The 26,111-nt window shown below is 37.0% G+C and overlaps 1 protein-coding gene across 5 annotated transcripts in view; it reads right to left on the bottom strand.

The window, feature by feature from the left end:
- The window catches only part of ABCA2 (ATP binding cassette subfamily A member 2), a 175,438-nt gene that overhangs the window by 130,171 nt on the left and 19,156 nt on the right, over positions 1-26,111 (bottom strand). For 3 of the 5 annotated variants that reach the window (XM_072431419.1, XM_072431420.1, XM_072431422.1), the window contains one exon: positions 8,392-8,485. In XM_072431419.1, the coding sequence (XP_072287520.1) occupies positions 8,392-8,485 (94 nt within the window). Of the gene's footprint in view, positions 1-1,138; positions 4,788-8,391; positions 8,486-26,111 lie in introns of those variants that run through there. The other 2 variants (XM_072431423.1, XM_072431421.1) reach the window with 2 other exon arrangements.

The raw sequence follows: 26,111 nt of genomic DNA, 5'->3' as shown, positions 1-26,111 counted from the left end.
TATAACTAAAATATTAAACTGCAGGTGATGGGCTTGTAGGAGGTGTCATTAGGATATGGACATTTAGGTATTTGGATATTCTCAACAATTGGTAAATTAACCACCCTCACCAACCTTTGTACCTACAGCCACTGTGAAATCATTCATACTTAAAGCGTACCTATACTCTCAAAATCAACTTTGGCTTATGGATACCAAAAGCCAAAGTTATAATCATCTGAATACTTTTTTTTCAGCTTGCTTTAACCTTTAAACATTAAAAACGAGTTCTGGCCACACACCCCGGTCTCTCCATCGCCTAGGCGGTGAACTGCAATCTGGGAAATGTCATCCTTGTTTGGAGTGTTTCTAATCTACTCCCACTACCCTAATTATGCATTTTTTTTCTTTCCTCCTGGGACTCTCATGTCACTTCATTGCAACTACTCTGTGGGCAGCTGCTTCCTGCTTCTTCCCAGCTTGTGAGCTCTGTGCAGTGAAGGAGGGGGAGGAGAAGGTCAGGAGAGGAAGAAAACTTAAACTTGCCAGTCACAAGCTGACCACTTCTAAACTCTTCAGAAATCATTATATTTGTCATGGATACAAGCTGTCCCACCCAGTGCCACCAGGGAAGACTGACATTTTAGTAGATGAGAATAGAATAATAATTGTAAGATAAGTTTTTGAGTATAGTTCCTCTTTGAAGGTTTGCAGCATAAAAATTCCCTAGCTAAACTCTCCCTTGTAAGCAGCAAGCAGTCTCCTAATTTACTGTAAAAACACATTGCACAGAAAGGACAACACAGTGCTGAAACTGGACATTGAATAACTCCATTGGTTTCATTGAGCATACATTTCCTCATAGTGTCTACATAGATCAGAGTGTATTTATTTTAAGGTTTGCTAAGAATATGTAAATATTTGAATGCCTGGTTACAGGTGCACTTTGAAGGTAAGCATTTCAGTCTTGTTGTAATTCATGACAAGGAAAATCTGAATCCCTGTTTCCATACAGTGCCTAGGTGATCAACTTAAGCAATCAATATTGTTGTAGAGCAGTTGCTTGATGCAAATACTTTTTTTTATCTATTTTTTTTTAATGAAACAAGCAGTCTATTAGCTAATAGCAACAAATGCACTTCTGCTCCAATTCACTTACTTTGGTCCCATGTCGTATCAAAGTGAGCCTTAAATTGTCTCCTGTACTTGATAAAATGCATCAAGGCAGAATAGAAAAATGCAGGAAATTAGTTTATAAATCAAGTCATGCCTCATACTATCAAACTTTAGAGAAAAGTGTATTTATAATTTAGGAGGTCATTCCTCACACATGAATGATTAGGAATATAAAGGGGGCCATCTATAAAGAAATAGCAAAGTGAAGTTTTTATTGACTATGGGTTCACAAATCACTTTCAATTGTAAAGGAAAAGCAGCAAAAAAACATACAAGGTATGAATACAAAACAGCAAACTCACTAATAAATACTTTATAGCCCTCATACTATATGCAATGAAGATGAATTAGAAAGGATTACCAAAGAGATATAGCAATACAGGTATTATTGGAAGTACTAGTATTAAAAAAGTTGCCCCCCCATAGTCCTGAGGGGCCATAGACAAAACATATAACTGATCTTCTCACAATCATCACATTCTGCCAGCAGAAGAGTTAAAAGGCAAATTAGAAGGAAAAAAGGAACATGAATCTAGACCTGGGAGTAAAATTAGCAGAGAGAAATCACATTGATATGATTTATTCCTAGCACAGGAGAGGAGTCACTACCATAAACCTGTAACAAAGCAAAGGAGGAGAACCTGTACCCCCAGACTAGAAGGGAGGAAACTAAAGTATATCCATTAAAAGCAAAGTATAGAAAAAGCACTAAATTGAAACTAGAAAGGGCTTTCCTGTATAAAGACACACAATAAGAATTATAAAACCTGCCTCTAACATGAGCCTCCACCACCACAGAGCACTCTAAAAAAAAGTCTGATTATTGCACCAGTCTAGAGAATATATTTCTTGTTAATTAGACAAGAGAAAATAAAATCAGCACTTCCATGTATACCAGTCTTTGTGTTTCTTCAGGTACAAGTAGTATATGTGGAATTTTGTATATTTTTATTTAATGAAAAAGCTTTAATTATTCATAAACATTTATTTATTCAAGAAACATAACATCTTAAATGGGAGATTTCAAATCAGGATAAAAGTAAAACATTACATTTACATTAATATATTTCCAATAATAAGTAACCTGTCCTTGCACACACACTTCTACTGAGGTTTTCTGCAACTCTATTGATATAAAATATCTGCATTTATAGAAGTGGAGGGACTACTTCTGGAGAAAGTTACATGAGTTCTCATTTCAGCCTTGGCTTAATAGTTCTTTTCTTGCCAGCAATGCATCTAAAGTATATAACAGGAGTGTTTAGCAAATCATAAAAAATACTGGATTTGATGACATTTTGCATTAAAAAGTATCAACAACTAAAACATTTTTTTTGAAAACAGTGGCAGAAAGGTTGAAACCACTGGTGTTTATTTTTGTGCTAGCATTGTCACATTAGAGAGATTTGCCTTTGCTTCCTGTCTTGCAGACATAAGAGACAGAGGGAACCTCTCTGATATATCAGGAATCCTCACATACATAGCCATCACCAAAAGGTATCCCTATTGAAATTTAGTCCACCTTTATTTCTTATGATAAATGTACAACTTTTGGTTCCCTATACTTTGGGCTGGATTTATTAAAACCCTCCATTACTCGGGGAAGATACACTTCCATCAGTGAACCTGGGCGATTCAGCAAATTTGGAGTGGATCTGGTCCAGGATTGAAAACGTCTGTTAACAAATAGCAAATGACTTTAAAGAAATCCATTCCAGGTTTGCTGGATCACCCAGCTTTACTGATGAAAGTTTATCTTTATAAATTAGGCCTTTTGTGTTTCAGGGATAAGGAAGGATCCCTAGGACAAATAGTGAAGTGGAAGGGCCTTAAGGGTTTTCTATCTAAAACCCCAAAAATAAAACATTTTTTGCAGGAGATACACAGTAAATCCAGTGTATTTTATATTTGATCAAACTTCAGTCGTTAGATTAATCATTGATATTACTAAATAGCCAGTATGATAAGAGGTGGCATGTAAATTATGTATGCAAAAGGTCAGGTTTACTGCTTTGGTTGGGCACTGCACAGAGAAGGGCTAACATGGAAGGAAAAGGTCAAAGAAAGAATTAACATAGCTTGCCACACACAGCAAAACTGGAAAACCACCGGATCACTTACAGACTGCAGCATGCGATGTGGAGTCAGGCAGTGATGAGGAGAAATCAAAATGAAAACACATGTAAAAAAAAATAAAAGAAAAAAAAGGGAAAGCATAAAACAAACATTTAAAATGATAAACATCCAACAACAGATAAAGATGACTTATTCCCAATGGTACATGCATGAATTAAAAGTGGGGTGACAACCTATAAGTGCAAAGAGCTGTGATGTCAAGTAGTTTACAGAAACCAATCAATAACAAACTTTGCCTATTGAGCATGCTGAATGTGGACTGCTGATTGGTTTCCAAGGACTACTGCACATGTCTTCAAACTGGACCCCCAGGATCTCCAAGGACTGTTTCTAATGCATATTTGGAAACTAAAGGCAGATTATAATCAGTAACAGTCAGGTCTTCTTTTAGACACTTTTAATCTCAAACTTGAAACTGACCAAATTATTTAGGGTGTCATATGTGTAAAATTACATGAGAGCGAGTTTACAACCTTGAAGTACACCATTATTATCATATGTTCCTTATGAGCCTCTTTATTTCAAACATGCAATATCATCACAACTTTAATTCTTCAATAATTTATATCTAATTAGATATAAACTGTTCATATAGACTTTGTGAGTATACCAAGTCTGAACAAACCATCGTACTTTATGGTTTTCATAGGGGTGACATGGTGGCTCAGAGGTTAGCACTATCTACATCTACATGGAGTTTGCATGTTCTCCCTGTGTTTGTGTGGATTTCCTCCAGGTACTTCTTCCCAAATTCCAAAAAAACTTACACCTAAGTTAATTTGCTTACCCCAAACTAATTTGATGGGGTAATCACATATGACTGTGGTAGAGACTTTATATTGTTAGCTCCTTTGAGAGACAGCTAGTGACATGAATAAGGACTTTGTAAAGCACTGCGTAATATGTCAGAGCTGAAGAATGAAGAGTTTAGCAGCTGAAACAATGCCACAGCTTCAAAAAATATCCCTATAAATAAAATGGCTTTGCAACAATGTATCACATATAGCAGCATTTAATTCTGATTTCTTCCTCCCATGACATCAAGTTGGCTACTCTCTGATAAAGGACGCTCTCAACTTTATATGCTGGAAGTTCGACAGACATTTCCGTTTAAACACACAGCATAGAGCAGGGGTGCCCAAAATGTCGATCGCAATCTACTGGTCAATCGCAAAGGCAACGCGAGTCGATCACGGAGCCCTGCCTTACCCCTGTCTGCTGTTTACCAGCAGCCCTGCTCTATATCTATAGGAATGATGGGGATGTCTTTCAGTGCGTGCGTGAGAAGGCTCGTGTAAGAGTGGGGAGGGAGGCAGAAAGAACGTCAGTTCAGGCTCAGGGACAGGGTTCAATTACCGAGATACATTTGTACAGATTAGCAGTTCTTTTTCTTGTGCAGCACGTCATTCTCCTATGACAGGTGAACTGTAGCTTTCCTGTCACTATAGTCTTGTAGTGCAATGTCCTGCCATTCAATGTCTCATTAGCTTCAGTCACGTCTGTGTCATATTATATATATATATATATATATATATATATATATATATATATATATATATATATATATATATATATATATATATATATATATATAAATAAATATATGTTTAGCATTTTTATTGTTGACATTTTGACTTGGTCATTTTAAAAGTAGCTCGCAGGCCAAAAAACTGTGGGTACCCCTGGCATAGAGTTTCTTAAACTGTAAAAAATCTGTATGGAATGCATATGAGACAATATTGTGCGTTTTTGGTTCAATACTTTAGATTACTGTGTACATAAGGATTGTGTATGTTTTACCCCACTTCTTTTTCATAAAGGCTCATTCACATACAGGAATTAAATGTATTATTTTAAACATGCCTTGCTGTTTGCATTGCCATGGTAATGAAATAGTCAACATTATTTACTTCACCGGTCAGTGGTTTGCATATTTTAGCCCATCAGTATATTACTGTTTAGTATTGGGGACTGGGATTCTAGTTGCCTGGCAGTGTTGCCAGCCATGCGTGCATAGCCTTAAAATACTGCATGCAGATGTAATTTCTTCCTTGCAAAAGTACCTGTGTTACTTTTATGTGTTTTTTTTTTACCTCCATGTCTTCCATTTAAAGTAATGATATGAGCATAGAACACATTCAAATAACTGGATAGCACCTGTCCTTTGTACTTTACCTTTTTATTTCTAAGGTCCTAAAATTCATAGCAAGCTGAGCTGGCCTTAGTTTGAAAATACCAAAGAAATCAGTGACGTTGAAACCCCTGGCCTTAAGCTTTTCACATATCCGTTCGTTAGAAGGTATCAAAGCCAAAAGTCTGAGTGAAAACAGGCGCTTTTGTTTTTTCATCTATTTTCAGGTAATGTTTTAAAAATATGGAAAAAAATGGTTGTTTTGTAAACAGAAAAAAATTATTCTCAGGAATATAATGACAAGCTTTGTATAAAGGCAAAATGCTTTTGGAATAAAAATAATGACTAAAGGATCAATTACAGCTTCTGGCAACATTTTATTGCCATCTGTGGCTCATTGGGGGAAATTTGCTCATTTCTGGGTAATTTTTCGGGTGTTAAAGGTAAATCTTCCACAAGTATATCATTTGTATTTGTCTATATGAAGGGTGTCCGACAGAATAAAAAATGAGGGGAAAAACCTCCACTGGGAAGACCAATAGAAATTGATTTCCAGCCAAGCAGTGAAAAAATAGAATGTTGTCCCATTGTTAGATATATATCTATATATATATATATATATATATATATATATATATATATATATATATATATATATATATATAAAGTAAGGATGTGAAAAATCTCGGGCTTAACCATCCTTGCAATTTTTTTTTGCCCGAGCGAAGGTCGGGCTTAACTGCAAGGAGGTTAACTAACGTAATAGGATACATAGCTTTTTGTTTTACTCTTGCAATGGGATTGCTTTAATCCCAACCAAAGTGTATCTGAAGGTAAAATTTGGTATTTGGTTTTGAATAGGGGAGGCAATGGTTTAATGTTCCTGTCAGTTTAGAACCATTGGAGAGATCTCGCTTCAATTCCTGTACCAGAAAGAGAAAATTGTCTTTCCAACGGTTGTCACCAGAACAGGTTGCACACTTGACATTAAATTGTTGCTGAACCTAGCTAACTGTTCCTAGACTTGTTATAAATAGAGGAAGTGATCTTCCTGTCTTGACACATTGCTTGCAATATTCCAACTGTTTCTGAACCTCAAGGGGAACCTAACAAGTGTACTCCATGGGGTTGGATTTATTATTGCACTTAAAGAATAGAGAAGATAAACTATAATGGGTGATCCAACAAACCTGGAATGGATCTGGTCCAGGACTGGAAACATCTGCCAACTAATAGCTTATGTTTTTTTATGAAATCCATTCCAGGTTTGCTTGACAACCCAGGTTCTGCAATGAATGAGTTTATCATCTCCAGTCTTGAAGAGCTTTATTAAATCAAGTTGTCCCTAATAAATAGCAATGTTCTAGGCTTTTTTAAAAAAAAAAAAAAAAAAAAAAAAGATCAGTAATGAGTAGGAGATTATGATCATCTGTTACAGAAAAAATGCTTTATTATATGGGCAGTTTTGATGCATGTATCCTACTACTTTCTTTAAATTGAAGAGATGTTTGTTTTTAGCCTGGCTAAGAGTATTTGTAAATGCATCCAGTGAGTGACAACCCATGAAAAAAGTCTTCCAGTCGAAGGTCAGAGCCTGCTGCTTTAGCTGTTAATATCCAGAGCCTTTAAATAGATAGTCATCCAATCTCAGGGACACATTCATGCTGGGAGCTCTGTATACAAAATATCTCCAGGTAAATTATTAACAACACACAGCAGGGCAGGAAAAACATGAATTCATTTCTTGTTAAATGCTCCATATAAAACAAATAGAAGGTTAGGGATCCATCCAGCAATAAAGGAAATAACAAAATCTTTAGTAATCATTCTTTACTTGTATAGTTAATTTTTAAAGGGGGCCTGTCATTTTGGAATAAGGATAATCAAATGTGAAAAAGCATATAGGATCAGTGTTGAAAAAAAGTTTTAGATCTAAACCTAATTATACTCATAGCAGCCACTTTGTAGTATATATCAGTACAAAACCTGTTCTATATAATATTGTTGGAATACTCACCTGTTCTTTTGACACGCAGGCAATCTCTATGGTAATGAAGAAAAGAAAACACTGGCTAAAAATTCTGAATCTACTTTTGGAATGCTGTACTTGGTGGTTCAATCCACTGCCCCTACCTCACTTCTGTTTTGGGGTGGCACAGGAGCCATGGTGGGGGACCAGGAAATCTGAACTTCTAGCAAGGTTCTACTGGATCTCCAGACCATGGCAGAACTGGTAGCAGCACCAGTAAAAATGTAGTGCCCTCTTTGTAGGGGAAACATTATTTGTTCTTTTTTTATTTTTATTTTCAGATAGAACGAGCAATGAGTAATCGGGCGGTCACTGGGACACGAAAAGTGCAGACACGAATAAAGGCCTGTTCACAATTTCTAACTCTTCTCCAATCTTTCCATCACTTCCTTTCCGGACAAGACTGGTAAATTTCACAATTTTGAATGAATAAATAAAAACTTAGTTTTCCATTTAGTTGGACTGTGCCTGAAAAAGAGAAATTGTCATAGGTAATCATGTTTTTATCAAGTACAGTAACCAGTGGTTTGAACCAAATAATCTGATTTCCATTACAACATAGAAGCTTTTCAGTATAGGCATTGTAAGAGGGCATTATGATATGTACAGTACAATTATACGGACCAGTTTGGAAGAACTGCACCACACAGTTCTCAGAAAATATGGTTGGTTGATTGCTACTGACAACAGCTTTCTTCTTTGCTCAAGACTTTCTAGGTGAGTTTGTTTTTGTAAATATTTCAGCAGCTGTGGAGACAAGAACTGGGCCACCACTTGCAGCAGCCAGTGATTTTTGAGTCAATGTCACATCAACTAGATTATTGCACCAGTCTGTCACCGAACTTTGACCCGAACTGCCTTTGTAAAGACATGACTCTCCTCTGCAGGTGAAAGACACTTTAACAGTTTCTGTACCAAGGCCAACAGCTGCAGTTCTTACCTTCCTTCACAGGCATGGTAGGCTTCTTTTGGCGCAGTCCAAGCAAGATGAAGAAGAGCACCAGAGGGATGAGGATCTCAAATGCAAGCACCCACTAAAATACAAAATAAAGAACATCACTGTAATGGGCACAGGGAAGGTAACTGATGAGATTTGTAAAAGTTCTAAATAATTTATTAGCATGTTGCTAGCATGTTGGTTAATAAATTTAGGAATTCTAATTCAATCACATCAGTTCTGCCCCAACACTATATGAGTATTTTTTTTTGTTGAGTGGGAGTACAAAAAAGGGTAATTCAATTGTGGTTTAATAATGCTCACATTCTTCTTAGTTTTACCTATATTAATAATTAAGCAGGCAGACTGCTAACTCTGCTCATACATGTGGAAATTTTTATTATATTTTAACCACAATTTACTAGAAATTGCACATACAATTCCAAATAATTGCAATCTAACACCTACAAATCTTGTATACCACCCTAAACTGTTAAGTTCTTCAGTTGAAAATACTATAACTGACCACTTTAAAATGGTTTATTATATATATATATAATATCCTTCGTATCCTTCGTATACTCATATAAGTGTATATTAAATTTATTACTATGAAAGGTTCTCCTTCCATATTTTCACCATTTCTTTTTGTGATTTATAGTTTTCTTAGATATATATATATATATATATATATATATATACACACACACACACAAATATTTAACAGCTAATTCGGAAACACATATAATAAAGGATTGGGTTAATTCATTTTATGACCTAAAACACAGATTCTCAAAAGCTCAATATTGAGGGACTGTTATGCTCTTGTTTTTAATTAGGCGGTATGTATGTTGCATTTCCACTAGTACATGTTTATGAGTGTAATAAATAACATATTGCATGCTTCTGAATTTATACAATTTATAAAAATTGATTTCTATAAGTGGATTACAATATGTTTAATATTTTACATAAAAGTGCCAGGTTTTACAGTGTTCTGTAAACAGTACAGTAAATTCTTTGTAGTACATAAACAGAACAAGCCTAAACATCAAACATTTTACAATATAGTCGTTTTACAACTTCCTGTATATAATATTTGCATACTTTTTATGGGAAAAATATTGCAACTTCTTTTTTGGGTTTATCCAGTAATATGCTACAAAGTTGGTTACAGCAAATAATCCCATTTGTACTGTGTTATCAGATTAAATTTGTCACGATACATTAAGCCATTGTTTGAGAGACGATTGTTTAAAATCCTTAAAAAAATAACTTTTCTAATTTACTCTTTTGTTTCGGTTATTACATCTTTGAAAGTGTTTTATTTTTTCAAAGTGTTGATTTTGTCAGAAATATAATGAGCCGAAAACATTGTTTGTTCTTTGCTTGTTGCTCTTAGTCGCTTTAGTTGTCTCCATGGACTACAGATAATAAAATTAACAGATGGCAATACCATTTGCCTTGCTTAGAAGTATATCCTTTAATCAGTTTAAGTGTAAGTGTTATCAAAAACCCCTCAACATACTTGATTGTACTCCTTTTGCTGCATATTAGACTGTTAAAGACCTATCTATAGCGGAGTTTAACTTGTGCACATTAATATGTGTTACATTAGGCAATCCAGTACTTTGCATAGACTATCTAACACACTATAGCATAGTAGTCCATTATATTACATTGTGCTGCAACAAAGGTACATTAGTTGAGCTACAATGAATGAAGAGCACTGCAGGTTTCCAATATCCACTTGCCATAAGTCCCTCATTGCCAACTGTCCCTCAAAGAGGCTCACAATATATTGGGCCTCATTTATGAAAGCTCTCCAAGGCTGGAGAGGATACACTTTCATCAGTGAAAATGGGTGATCCAGCAAACCTGAAATGGATCTGTTTCAGGATTCAAAACATTTGCTAGCAAATAGAAATCAATTCCAGGTTTGCTGGATCACCCAGTTTCACTGATGAAAGTGTATCCTCTCCAGTCTTGGAGAGTTTTAATCAATCAGGCTCATTGGGCCTGATTTATTAGAGCTTGGATTTCCTAAAAGTAATTTACATTTTGTTAGAAAATGTTTTTAATGCTGGAGCAGATCCATTTCAGGTTTGTTGGATCACCCAGCTTCATCATTAAAAGTGTATCCTCTCCAGCCTTGGAGCTTTGATAAATCAGGCCCAATATGTCTACCAAAGTCATATGTCATTGGCATTTTCTAAGGCTTTTTGGATAAGGGAGGAAACCAGAGTGCCTGGAGGAAACCCAGCAAACAGGGGGAGAACATCTTGCAGATAGTATCCTGGATGATATTCAAACCTGTGACCTAGCGCGGCAAAGGCCAGAGTGCTAACCTCTAAACCAACCGTGCTGCACATAACACACACGTTATCACAATACATGCCTTATGTATTGTGTATATGCCTTATGCCATTGCAAGTGGTTTTTCTATATCTGTTGGATTAGAGTTGCTTTCTGTATTCCTAAAATTTGTCATGTCCTAGTATGAAGCCACTGCTCCTCCACTGATGAGTACAGTGAGTGAGTGTTGTCCCCCTATGATATGAAGTATTCTACTAGAAGGAAACCTAGGTCAAAATAAAGAAAAAAAGAAAACTAATGCAGCCATCACATTACAGGACAGAGGGTCTCAGTATATAAATTGTTTTTTTGGGTGGTTTAAATACATTTTAACTAAACCATGGAAGGGAGACAAATTTATCCTTACATTTATTCCCCTTCTGCACTGCAAGAATTAACTACTTTTGTCTGGAGGATACTCAATAGGATATTTGATGCCGTATCCTCGCATACACAATGCAGAACTCATGGTTACTGTCAAAGAGCAACACCCAGTGTGACAGAAATGAGGAGACTCTTTTTCTTAACCTGCTAGGAAAAAAAAAAACAATTACCCTTTGTAGTATAGAGGAAGACACTGCTAAAGGTCTTCCAGAGATCAGTAAATAATGTATCCTATCCATTAGACCAGTAGTTCATTAAAGTGTACCTAGTACACTCAATACCAGTTGTCACAAAATCTCTAAAAATAATAAATGTATTGCAAAGCACAACCTAAACATATACATATTTTTATTTTGTAAAGGCCAACTATATTAGGGTAAAGGAGAATGAATCACAGCAATGGTGTTTCTGGAAATACATGCATAGTACATATTTTCATGAGATTGAGAAATGCTGGTCTATAACTCTGTGCGGAGGAGACAGACAGCCAGGCTAAGCTGGTAAACACAACAGATGTTGGGAGACTCATTAAGACTCTCTGTGCTGGAGCTGTACGCTGATCACAGCCCCTTCCACCCACAGAGCCTGTGACGCAAAAAGCTAGTTAGCTTCTGCCATCTCCCCCCTCGGGCGTGGATCGACATGTAGCATTGATAAATCCTCATAAAGCATGCAGGAATCTATGACCTATTTATAGGAGAGTCAATTTGTTCTCTCCACCAACTGCAGGAAGAGAAGGCCGGAGGGGGGTAAAAATACAGATGTGGAATATCAATGGCTTTGGGGCACTGTCCACAATGAAGAATTCATACCATCATACAGGAACGTGGCACCCAAATAAGCAGGTGAAGAAATAGCCGGATTGTGGACAAGAAAATTATAGGTCATTAAAAGCCCAAGTAAGCCTTCATTTTATTAACAACCTCAGTACATCCAACCACTTTACACAGTTCTTCCATACCTAGATTTTGTTTTTTATTCCAGGATTTTAAACATTACTGGTGTTTATAGGCAATCAACACTTTAACACTGCATGACTTTTTCCATTAAAGCAGTACCTGCCTCCTGTTTAAACCTGCTTGTAACCACAACCCAAACTGATTTTCAGAGTTTGTACTGTGCTCTACCTGTAACCCATTTTTACTGCTGCCACATTACAACAAATCAAGATAGAGTAAATGACAGATGCTGGATTTGCTTTTTACTGTAAAAATATTGAAAAGCACAATGAGTTAGGTTAGTCTGGGCTTAAGTTATTAAAGTTTTCCAGGACTTAAGAAAATAAACTCTCATGGGAGAACCTTGGTGATCCAGCACACATGGAACCAATTACTTAAAAATCATTTGCTATAAATTGGCAAGGCTTTTCAATCCTGGACTCTTTTCCACTTAGGCTTTATCACATAGGTTCTCCCCACACCTAGGTTCACCCAAGTCTATCTTTGCCAGTCTTAGATAGCTTTAAAAAATCAGGCCCAATGGGTACTTTGTTTGACTACAGTAGAAAATTGCAAACCAACATAAAATCACAACAATACATGTGCAGGAGTTCAACAAAGCATTTGTAATCATAGCAGGTCAAAGGTCACAAGCCAACATGTTTTATAAAGATTTAAATAAGTTACTGGTTATAAACCCTATGGTGGGCCAGGCAATCCTAGGTCTCTAGTAATTAGTACCAATAAATTGGTTTTGTGCTATACAATAATTAGAAAGAACAGAGGAAAGGTAGGTTTTTGTGGCACAACTACCTGCATCTAAAAACCATAATAACTTTGGTAAAGATACAAAAAAAATTATTTAAAATAGTACAATTGCATTAAATGTCATAGAAAGTGTTATCTAGACACTCTCTTTACATAGTACTGACTGTTAAGTGAAATTTTCAAATCAAACAGGCATGAGGATCAAAAAGCAGGTCCCGACGCATTTTGCCCTAAACGGGTCTCATCAGGGGATTATAGGACCCTGTAACCATATTAGGTCATTTCAGTATCGATGATAGTTAAGTGTACAGCAACCTTTATGAGAAACTCATTAAATAATAAGGATAACTTACTGTATATGGAATGAGGCCAGGTTGAAATTCTATGTTGGTAATGGACCTAAAAGTCTAGAGAACAGTCTGAATGCTCTGTCAATAACAGAAAAATACATAGGGAGTACAAGATAATTAGAAACGGGGCCTAATGAAATGGTAGGAATTAGGGAGTTATATAAAAGATCTTACTTGGTTGTCAGCTATAACATAAGTTAGTTGATGAAAGGGTGATATGGCCTAGTATATTTCCAACGTAACAGTTCCTCATAAGATGAAAAGCAATCCAATGATTGGGAAATAGAAGAGGTGTAAGAAATTGGCTTTATTAGTTAATAGTATGAGAGATATACTGATTTTAAGAGTGGGATGGGCGATGAGGAAGTGATTCCCCTCCCACAGCATTGCCCAATCCCACCCACCCGCTAGTTTAACTCCTCTGCCTCATCGCGTCAGTGCGGTGAGGAAAACTTCACAACTTTATTAGTTAGCCAATCAGTACCACGCGTGCGCCATCCACGATTTAAAAATGTTTTTTGTATCTTTAATAAAGTTATTATAGTTTTTAGATACAGGTAGTTAATTGTGCCACAAAAACCCACCTTTCCTCTCTTCTTTCTAATCTTTAAATAAGTTACCACTATACCCCCAAATAATCTTCCCCTGTATTCTAACGTTACAAGAAATGTCCATGTTGCAAGTGAGCCGACATGCTAGGCATGGTTACATAGTAAGTCAGGTTGAAAAAAGGCATCAGTCCATCAAGTTCAACCACTAGGGAAATAAACAATTTCCCAGATATAACCCTATAGAAATAGTTGATCCTGAGGATGGCAAAAAAAACCCTGGTAAATTTACTCGAACGGGGGAAAAAAAATAATTCCTGTTTCCATGAGGCAATCGGATGTTCCCTGGATCAACAGTCTGTTACCTTTAATTTTAATACCCAGTTATATTCTGTGCTTCTGGAAAAGCATCCAGCATTTTCCTAAAGCAATCTATAAGAGTTGCTTAAACTACTTCCTGAGGGAGCCAATGCCACATTTTTATAGATCTTACAGTGAAGAATTCCTTCCTTATTCAGAAGGAAGCATACTCCAGGTGTGGTCTGACCAATGCTTTGTACAGGGGCAAGATAATGTCTCTGCAGTCTAGTTCTCTTTTAATACAAGAAAGTACTTTGCTAGCTTTAGATATTTGCAGCTTGGCATTGCATGCTATTTTTTAAATATGTGATCCACCAGAACCCCCAGATCCTTTTCTATTTCTAATTCCCCCAAATGTATTCCCCCTAGACAGTATGAAACACGTATGTTGTAAGCCCCCAAGGACTTAATTCCATTACATAGTTTGGGGTCATCTGCAAACACAGAAATGGTACTTTTAATCCCACACTCTAGATCAGTTATGAAGCTGTTAAACAGTAAAGGTGCAAACACTGAACCCTGGGGTACACCGCTAATAACCTTAGACCAGGAGTCGGTAACCCATGGCTCTGGAGCTGCATGCGGCTCTTGAGCCTGCTGGTTGTGGTTCCCTTTCCTATTTACCATGGTAGGGATTGACACTCCCTCTCCTCCGTATGCATTGCGGAGGAGAGGGATTTGCCTTCAGGGGCGTCCCTGGTGGGGGGCAGGGTTATCAGCGCGGGACTCAAGAGAGTCCCTCGCTGATAGGAGTCCTGTGTTCCCATGTGTTCCTAGGTGCTTACACATGGGACACAGGACTAGATGCAAATGCAGCTGCTCATTGAGTGATGCACGGCTCTTAAAGTAACCAGAGAGCCAGGAAAAAAGTAAGTTTAAAAGTAAGTTATATCAACTAATGATGCATAATTTATCAGATGATTAATAATATATACTAACCATCTGATAAATTAATAATATAATTATTACACAGTATTTATATAGTGCCATCATACTACACAGCGCTTTACAAAGTCCATAGTCATGTCACTAGCTGTCCCTCAAAGGAGCTCACAATCTAATGTCACTACCATGGTCATATGTCACTAATGTAGTCTAGGAAGGAAAGAAAGGTAGGTGGAAACCGGAGTACCCAGAGGAAACCCACGCAGACACGGGAGAACCTGCAAACTCAATGCATATAGTGTGCTGGCTGAGATTCGAACCTGGGACCTAGTGCTACAAAGGCAAGAGTGTTAACCACTGAGCCATTGATCTTGGGATAATGTATCATAATAAACATACATTTAAATAAATAAGTATATTATCATATGAATTGGATAAATTTGATCATGATCACAGTAAATTTTTTTAAAAGAAACATTTTCTTTTATTTTATATTATTGCACAAAGCACCTATAAAGTCCCATTCCAATAACGGTTATTTATTAATTTATTTTTAATATTTATTTTTATATATTATTTTTGTTTATTTTGTTGCAAAGGTATCTTGGAGTTCAAGGTGATATTTTAACATCGAATTTTAAAAAAGTTTTTATAATATGTCAATTAAAATATGCGTCACATCCACGTCTATAATCCTCGCCTTTACCTAAAGGCGGCTTTTTAAGTGTACGACCCCCGCGGTAAGCTAACCATGAATACATCCCCCAAAAAAAAAAAATCTCAGAAGAAAACAGAGAGTTTAGTTCTGCATGGACAGATTCCTTTGCTTTCACTGCCAACGACTCTGGCTTACCTGTGTGCTTGATATGTGGTGAGAAATTAGCAAACAACACAAAAATGTAACGTTGAAGGGCATTTTCAAAACAAGCATTTTATGAAAAGTACCCAACTGAAGATGGGCGAAAGAGCGATATCAGAACTACTATGAAAAGTTGAGCAAACATACTTTCAAGAAGTGGATCAACTCTGCAAACTCAACTACAGCTGCTAGTTTTGTGGCAGTTCATGAGATCGTAAGAAGGGGGAAGCCATTTACAGACGGAGAATACATGAAATAATCATTCATAATAATATCAGAGCATCTATTCTCGGAATTCAAAGACAAACAGGAAATTATTCAGAAAATTCAAAAAATGCCTGTCTCTGCAAAGACCATCAAGGAGAGGACCATTAAAATGGCAACAAACATCACCAGTAAGCAAATTGATGACATCAATTCAGCTCAAGCATATTCAATTGCCTGTGATGGATCAAGTGATATAAATGATATTGAGCAGACAGCACTGTTTTGCAGATATGTGAATGTGTGGAAGTGATGAACCTTGTTATTTAGATAGTGAACAAAATAATTGCAAACAGGTTAAACCACTAACAGTTTTGTTCATTGTTAGATGAAGTCGAGAGCACATATTTGGATCTCCTGCTGCACAACAGAGTTTGGTGGCTGTCAAGGGAAGACGTGCTGAAAGGCTTCTTTGCTTGTCTGGAACATATGAAAACCTTCTTGGAAAGCAAAGGCCTCAGCTATTTCGAACTGGGGGACCTCGATTGGCTGGACAAGTTTTATTTCATGGTGGATATGACAAGTTGAACACGCTGAATAAAAATCTCCAGGGAAAGGGAGGCACAGCCCTGCAGTTGCTGGAGGATGTTCTGGCGTTTGAGCGCACAATGACAGTGTTTGCCAGAAATGTACAGAGAGGTTTGCTCTTTCACTTTCCCTCCTTAAGAGAGATCAAAGAAGAGAACAATCACATAAAGTGTGATTATTTACACCGTACAATTATGGCAATGCAAGCTGCATTTGGCCAAAGATTTAACGAGTTTAGAAAGGAAAAAACACACGCTGTCCTTTCTTGTCACACCACCACTCCTTGCAACCTGCCACGCCAATGACGACACACATCTGCTACTTCGCCAAAGAAAAGTCTATGGGCGAACCTTCTAGCAGAAGGAAACAGACCCATCCTCCCCCACACACACTACCACTCTGGGTCATGAGAGTAAATGAGGTTATGAGGACAGAGGAAATCAGAGCCTTTCACAATGACTGTATGGATAAGTTTTTTTTTTTTAAGCAATGTTGGAAACACTTCAGCTCCTCAACCAAACTAAAAGCTAAGATCCCACTCTGTACAGATTAATACATCATTATATCCTTCCCAAACCCAAACATATTTTGATTCTTGGGTTGTCTTTAAATTTTGTTTGATTATTTGCTTACCCTAATTTTGCCCAACTGTTTCTCAATAATATCAATTTTGAGCCATTGTGGCACATTTAAGGCAGTGCATTGCTATTAGCAATTTGGACTTGAGCCCTGCCATTTTCCTTTGTGCACACAGAGCTAAGAAAAGTGTTTAGTAAATCTGCCTTTTCTTTATCCCCAGTTATCAACCCAGAGACATTCTTTAAACTCCCTAGCGGTTCATTTTTTCTGTTTTTTTATTTCTAAAAGCGGTACATTGTTTTTCATGAAATTTTTTTTTTACAGTATAATATATTCGTATAAGTATAATAAAGCTTGAAACACAAAAACATATAAAAATAATAAATAAATAAATTTAAAAAATAAAATATTATACTCATAATGTTTTATTATACTGTAAAATAAATGTTCATGAAATACAATGTACTGCTTTTATACATATAAATCCAATGTATTGCATTCAATTCAGTTATTTTGTATTGAATGCAATACAAATGGATTTTGCATTTCCCGCCCTGCCCCGCCCCACCGGCAACGTACACATGCACCGACGTCACCGGGAAGAAGGAAGAAGACAGGGATCACGGCGATGGACAATGTGGGATGCTGGCGGATCAGGTAAGGCTGTATTTACTATTACTTCCCATAGGTTTACCTACCCCGAAAGTGACTCGGGGTTACAGCTTTCAGCAACTTTTTTCTACCCCGTATCACACTCGGGGTTACCGCTAGGGAGGTTTAGAGGCCTATATGCTCAGATCTGATCTTTTTGCTATTAATATATTAAAAAAAAAATATGTGAGGTTTGCCCTACTTTTTTTTTGCAATAGGTCTTTCATTTTGAAGTTTTGCACATTTTATCTCCTTTTTACATCTTTTATTATATTCTTTATAGTTTTCAAATGATAAAGGTGATCCTTTGTTTTTATATTTTTGGAATGCCATTTTCTTATTCTTTATGGCTTTTTTAAGGGGTGTAATTTTAGCCTCTTAAACATATTCCCCATTGGAAGATATTTTTCAGTGTGTTTGTGTAGAACAGATTTGAAACATTCCCATTTCTGTTCTGTGTTCCTTGAGGACAATATTATCTCTCAGTCCAAGTCACAGAAAGCCACCCCTAAAAATTGGAAAATTTGCTCTTGTTTTTATCTTTCCTGTTTTAGCTTACATTAAATTAAACCATAATATGGTCACTGCTACTAATACTCTCTTTTAAATGCACATTGGTTATAAGCTCTGCATTGTTAGAAAAAACTAGGTCCAGCAGAGTGTCAGTTCTAGTTGGGGCTTCTATAAACTGTACCATAAAATTATCTTGTATTAAATTCATAATTTTCCTCCCTTTTGCTGTACCTGTAGTGCCATTACTCCAGTCAATGCCAGGGTAGTTAAAATCTCCCATTAATAAAACATTCCCAGCTTTTGCAGCCTTTTCTATCTGTGCTAGTAGTTTATTCTATATTTCCTCCTTAGCACTGCGTGGCCCATAGCAGACTCCAATAATTATTTGTGTAATATGCATCCCCATATTCAACTCCATCCATGTCGTCTCAACCTCATCACTTGGCTCCATCAACAATGTCTTCTTTCACATTCACTTTCAGATCACCTCTCACATACAGACAGAGACCGCCACCTTTTTGTTTGACTCTTTATGAAAGAGAGTATACCCAGGTTATCAAGTTACTGAAGAATGCTAGAGTGTACTGTGATGTTACAGGAGACTGTCAGAGACTTGTAAAGTTAGAGCACTTGATAGAGATTGTTGTAAAGTAACTGAATGATTCTAAAGCTAATTGCTAGGATGCTGCTGCCAAAAAAAGAAAAAGCTGCCACATTATAGGAGACTGTGTTACAAGATAATTCAAGTTTTTTTCCCATACTAAAAGGAGACAGAGTTGAAATTTATTTTATATGAGTGAAAAGTAAAGAACCTAGTAACCCAAGACCTGATCCTTACTGTGGGTTACCCGCAAATACTGGTCATGCCAAAGAACCATGATCTGTACATATACCAGCTTCTATGTCCACCAAAAAAAAAAATTTAAAAATGATTACAAGTACCAACTACATACTGCACAATTCCTAGAAATGGAAAATTAGAGCATGAAAGATATGTGATAACATGATACAGAGAGGTTTATATAAACACCTCAAAGTTCAGTATTCCCCCGACAGCCAAGGACTGAGACCTGTTGTCCTTCTGACTTACATCTACTACCCTCACCTCAAATGAGAAGGCCAGCGTCTAGACTGGTAGGAATATAAGGTCCTCTGTCTGAACAAGGCACCAATTATGAAAATCACTGTGATAAACATGGTGACACAGGGCATGTGTGCCTGGGAAAGAAAAAGGGTTTTATGCTCCATCCATTTCGCACCAAGTACTATTATAATGCCCACAGAAAAGAGACAAGAGTCAAATGTCACTTTTGTTTCTCTGTAGATTATCTCTAACTATTAGCAGCCATACTTGCCTATTGAGTAATCAAAAGGAAAACATTAATTTATTTTTTCATAATAAAATAAAAAAACAAAGATAAAACACAAAAACAAACAATTGATGAATACGTATAGAAACCACTTTTTCACATAAAGAGAAAAAGTCACATTTGGACTTGAAAGGATCTTAATATGTATTCATATATTATAATACTATCAGAGAACAGACTTCTGCAGTTGTTTACATGCATACATTTTCTAAGTAAATATCAGGTCAAGATATAATGAGAGAACATAGATCTAATTCATATAAGCCTATGCATTTTTAAATTGCATTTAAGAATGTTATTAGAAACAATCCCTAAACAAAGTGCAGTTAAATCCTACATCTCAACCCAACACTTGCTAAAGTGGCCCAACCTCCTCTTCTCAAGGTACTTACCTCAAAGTTTTTATAATTAGAACATGGAGATGGTTGGGGGGGGGGGGTCTCTTTTGGATTAGTTCAAGAAGCAGAAAGGATACAGACAGCAATAAAACAATTGAACAAAAGGGGACCGTGGGAACTTCAATTAAATATTGGTCTTTTATCCAATAAGGTAAGTTCCCTCTCCTTCACTTTTACTCCCACTGATGATGAATATAATGAGAAATAAAGAGGAATTTTCCTAAACAAGGGCCCAGAAAGCAATAAAAAGAAACACTTCTTCAGTTAGGTCCATAAATATTTGGACAGAGATTTTTCTAATTTTGGTTCTGTACATTATTACCACAACTGATTTTAAATGAAACAACTCAGATGCAGTTGAACTGCAGACTTTCAGCTTCAATTCAGTGGGTTGAACAAAAAGATTGCATAAAAATGTGAGGAACTAAAGCCTTTTTTTTTTTTACACAATCACTTCATTTCAGGGGCTCAAAAGTAATTGGACAATAGACTCAAAGGCTATTTCATGGGCTGGTGTGGGCAATTTCCTCGTTATTTAATTATCAATTAAGCAGATAAAAGGCCTGTTGTTGATTTGGGGGGGAGGGGGTACATGTGTGTGGAAGATTTTGCTGTGAACAGACAACATGCGGTCAAAGGAGATCTCCATGAAGGTAAAACAAGCCATCCTTAAGCTGCAAAAAACAGAAAAAAAACATCCGAGAAATTGCTACAATATTAGGAGTGGCAAAATCTACAGTTTAGTACATCATGAGAAAGATACAAAGCACTGATGAACTCAGCAACGACAAAAGACCTGGACGTCCACGGAAGACAACAGTGGTGGATGATCGCAGAATTATTTCCATGGTGAAGAGAAACCCATTCACAACAGCCAACCAAGTGAACACTTTCCAGGAAATAGGCGTATCGATATCCAAGTCTACCATAAAGAGAAGACTGCATGTAAGTAAATACAGAGGGTGCACTACAAGGTGCAAGCCACTCATAAGCCTCAAGAATGACGGCAAGAAAAAAGTATGGAGAAGGCGTGAAACAGCTCATGATCCAAAGCATAGCACATCATCTGTAAAACATGGCGGAGGCAGTGTGATGGCTTGGGCATGCATGGCTGCCAGTGGCACTGGGACACAAGTGTTTATCCATGATGTGACACAGGACAGAAGCAGCTGAATGAATTCTGAGGTGTTCAGAGACATACTGTCTGCTCAAATCCAGCTAAATGCAGTCAAATTGGTTGGGAGGCGTTTCATAATACAGATGGACAATGACACAAAACATACAGCCAAAGCAACCCAGGAGTTTATTAAAGCAAAGAAGTGGAAAATTCTTGAATGGCCAAGTCAGTCACCTGATTTGAACCCAATTGAGCATGCATTTCACTTGTAGAATGGCACACAAACAAACAGCAACTGAAAGGTGCTGCAGTAAAGGCCTGGCCGAGCATTAAAAAGGGGGAAACCCAGCATCTGGTGATGTCCATGAGTTCCAGACTACAGGCTGTCATTGCTAGCAAAGGGTTTTCAACCAAGTATTAGAAATGAACATTTTTTTTTCAGCTTTTTAATTTGTCTAATTACTTTTGAGTCCCTGAAAAGAAGTGATTGTGTTAGAAAAAGGCTTTAGTTCAAAATAAGGACTCGATAGTTGTTTGTTTCTTTTTTCTGCTGTATTTAAATGACACTTACAGGTCTTGTCCCTCCCCCAGCCTATAAGTGAACAGTACAAGGAGAAACAGCAGGCTGATGAGCTTACCTCTGTTGACTCGACTCATAAATTTTATGTTTGTTCAAAGCATAATTAGGCAAGAAAATAAATGCAAAACCATCTATTAGGTTAAAGGACCAAGAAGTGTTTAGTCCAATTGGCACAAGAACAGATGCCCTCTAAACCAAGAAGCAGTTCTTTGTCTTTCCAGGTCTTATCTGCTGGGGCTCTGTTGAAGAATTTAATGTGGGTTGGGAAAAAAGGAGCCAGAATGACCACACACACACAATCCTGTCATTGTCTTATACAGGCTGAGAGTTGGTACAACATTTTTAAAGGAAACATTTGATATATGATCCAAATATACTGGGGATGACATCTCCATCTGAAAGTTATAGGTCAGTTCTGGTTGATGAACACATAATAGAATAACTAAAAAGTTTTATAAATCTTGAGGGATCTGCTAGCAAGATTTAGTTTGTGTCTCCAATTACACAAAGCTGTAACAAAGGAGTCTCTTTCTTGCAGCAGTAGTACTCAGTTATTTGCCAATTCCCCGTAACAAAAATCCATCAATATATTGTGACATCATGGCTTTGTAGTAGCTGTCAATGGGAACAAAAGTAATAAGTCAATGGCCAAATGCAGCATCCTTTTTAGCTTGCACTGGCAGTAACAGGGATTGGGACAAACCATATAACTTTTTTGGGGTGTTCATTTTGATTCGTGCCTATACATGTGGCTTAAACTTGTTTCCAAAAATAAACAACCTGTTGCTACAACTGCCTAAAAATGTTAACTTGACCCAGGCTAAGTCTGTATCTTGTATTGCAGTACAGTGACCAATCAAATTGAATCTGTGATGAAAAATGACAGAAGGAGAAGGAAAGCCTGAAACTGATAGATTAGTATGAAGAGATACAGCCAGTTCTCAAGGACAGTTGGAGAAATAAGGCTGTGGCAGTGTTTTTGCTCCATAGTAACCAATGAACTTTTGACACATTTTCTGAAAAAGACAAAATGTCTATACACCATATTTATACTATATAAATATACTAATCACGCACATGTACACTTCTTTATCTGTCCCCCATCCCTGTGTATCGAATACCCATCTAACCTTTTCTTCACCTAAATTTTAGGTCTCCAAGCTTAGATGGTTCCAACGTGGAAACTTTAAAGTTAAACTATAAGCAAAAAAAAATATCATGCATATAACAATTACCCAGGGCCGATTCTGAGTTTGGTGCTCTCCACCCCACTTGTTTTCCCTGTATAACAAAGCATCTGCTCCCCATTTGCCCCATAAGCACATGGACAAAGCAATAGCCATACCCATTCCAGTGCCTGGAAGATTGGCACCTGAATCTGACATAGGAGAGCCTGTTATGACTAGAGCCTGTTGCACCTCAAGGTTGTTTATGAATATGTAAATAAATATATATATATATATATATATATATATATATATATATATATATATATAGAGAGAGAGAGAGGTATTCATAGAGATGTATATATAATGTATGTGTATAGGTGCAGCAATGTTGTGTGTAAACACGAAACCTGTTTTTCTTTGTACTGGCCATAGGGCCCTCCAAGTGTAGGACTTTACAGAAGTAATTGAACAGATGGGTTGGGTTAATTGCCCATACAGACCTTTTGGTGACAACTAAAATTAGATGACCCCCACCTGGCTTTGTCTGCAGCTTCCCATATCAACTTAGCTAGGAAGCCTAGTAACTTCCTGAAGTTACAGTAGCCAATAGTAATCTTACAGATCACATTGAGGAACCAATCCAAGAGCCTCAAGGTTACCTAATTGGAATTAACCATGTAAAAAGGGGAACTGAGAGAATTTAGCTCTTTTGCTCTTGCTCTTCTTTCTGGCGGGCTGGTCCTCTTTGTCTCCTGAGGGTCTCCCTAGGAAAGCTGTTATGGGGTTATCTTCGGAAGGACATAGGCCCCCGAGATACCCATTAACCTCTTAGCAGGTAGCTAAAAGATATTCCTGAATATATTCTTATGGGTGTCTATAGTATTACTGCATTACTTTGCTGTTTTATAATTACTGTATTGTGTACTGAGGAGTTACTAGATTCTTTCAGGGGTTACTACTAATACCTATGTCCATAAGTTCCTAGGTGTTTAAATATCTGACAATATTGCTGTGTACTTTGTCTTACCTTGTTTTCTTAATTAAACTGTTTGAATGACTAGCTATTATTTGTGCATGAACCTTCTTTAATTGAATATCTATATGCATTGATAGGGGATATAATTTCCATATTTATGCAGATAATTAGATAAAATATACCTGAATAACAAGCCACACTTCACCATGTTATATATAGCCAAGGAAATATATCTGTGAATTTCAGTTTGTCACAGAGCTTACATCATAAGGACAACATAATAAATTACACATTTGGCCTAATATACTAAAGCTATTCAAGGCTGGGGACGATACACTTGCATCCGTGAAGCTAAAGTAATCCAGCAAACCTGGAATGAATCTGGTCCAGGACTGAAAATATTTGCTAATAGCAAATTACTTTTAAAAATCCGTTCTAGGTTTGCTAAATCGAATTGAAGAGCTTTAGTATATCAGGCACAATGTGTCATTTAATACTTTGCCCCTGATTCATCAAGCAGAATCGGATTATCGGTCGCGCATTCGTATTCGCGATCAATGTAATGAAGCATTAAAGATTCTAATTGACCTGTAAAGGACTGTAAATAAGCACAGAACAGAGAGCAGGTGCGCGCTAATTTATTGCTATGATCTCACCATTGAGCTTAACAGATCCTCCTTAATCGCGCCGCTGAAATCTAATCGCCTTAATTGGCAGATTCGCGCTCCCTATTGTGAAGGCAGGAATCCGGCTGGCAGTGAGGCGAGTGTACGCGCACACTCGAGTCTGGACCGCGGTAATCCGCGATCGATGGCCGCGTGTACTTTCGCGCTTCCAGAGAGCGCGGATTTTATTGATGAATCAGGGGCTTTGTCTTTACACTGTAAACTCTGTGACAAACTGAAATTTATGAAATGTATTTCCTAAAAGTTCTCAAATGTTTTCAATCTTTGACCAGATCCTTTCTAGGTTTGCTGGATCACCTAGGTTCACTGATGAAGTATATCTTTCCCAGCCTTCGAGAGTTTTAATAAATCGGGCCCATTGTTTTTTCTAGATGTTAATGTATTGATAACTTTAGGTGTGAAAGTTGGTAAAAAAAAATCACCGTTTCCTGAGAAAAAAAAAAAAAAAACGAAAAAATGATAGTTCAACTTTTATTTGATCAATCTACAAATCATCTGCAACACAAGCATTTGAGTAATTTGAATGCCCCAATTGATAACACACTTTATATACATATATACACACACACACACACACTTCTGCCAAACCACAGATAGAGATTTAAGCTATGTTCACACTGGCAGTGAGGTTGCAGTGCGTTTACCGCTTCCTCATGCCAGGGAAATGCAGCATGTATTTTCTACTGGTGGCAGTTCCATGGTGAATGAATGGGGACATCAGTGAGCTGTACTAGCACCACTTACTGCTGTCAAAATCTGCAGAGGCTGGTTCTTTTTTGAACTAGAACTGCAGTGTAGTGGTTCAAGGCAGGCCAAGGCTTGCTCAATTCCAAGCCAGGCCTGAACCTGCCCGTAGACTTTTCACATTATTTGCCTCGGTTTGTTCACTATGTGTATAAAAGTTTATTTTGTACAGAGATTGATAGCTCAAGTTGAAGTATACACACCCAAGTGACTGTTTACTGAACAGATCTAGTTTTTAGTTTTTTTGCTGTTTCTACAAATAATCAAGTGCTCTGGGTAATCTTTGTCATATAAAATGTTTATTTGCAAAACAAATTTTTTTTACCTAAAGTAATAAAAGAAACAATAAAATGTAGAAGCTAAAAATGTAAACAACCCAGAACCATCATATTTTTTTCTGTTAAGATGGTCAGCCATTCTAAACTGGAGTGTAAGGGTACTTTAGGGTTTTAAAAAGTTTCTGATAGATTGGTAATGCAAATTGTTTCTAAACCTTGAACTATCCTGGTGCCCAGCGTCTTGATGGGTCGCAAGGAACTGCTATGGTTTTTGAAAATATTTTGCGACAAACCTCTGGTGCACCAATTGCAAGTAGTCCATGATTACTCTTTATGCATGCTGACTACTTAAACAGTAAAGGTGATTGTTTGAGGAAGTTAGTTGCAGTCAATGTGACATCTCTGATTTTTTATTTGTCACAA

Source organism: Pyxicephalus adspersus, chromosome Z (assembly GCF_032062135.1).
Source record: "Pyxicephalus adspersus chromosome Z, UCB_Pads_2.0, whole genome shotgun sequence".
Classification (NCBI taxonomy): Eukaryota; Metazoa; Chordata; class Amphibia; order Anura; family Pyxicephalidae; genus Pyxicephalus; species Pyxicephalus adspersus.
Note: the sequence above shows the minus strand (reverse complement) of the source record. Positions and strands in the feature narration are given on the sequence as shown.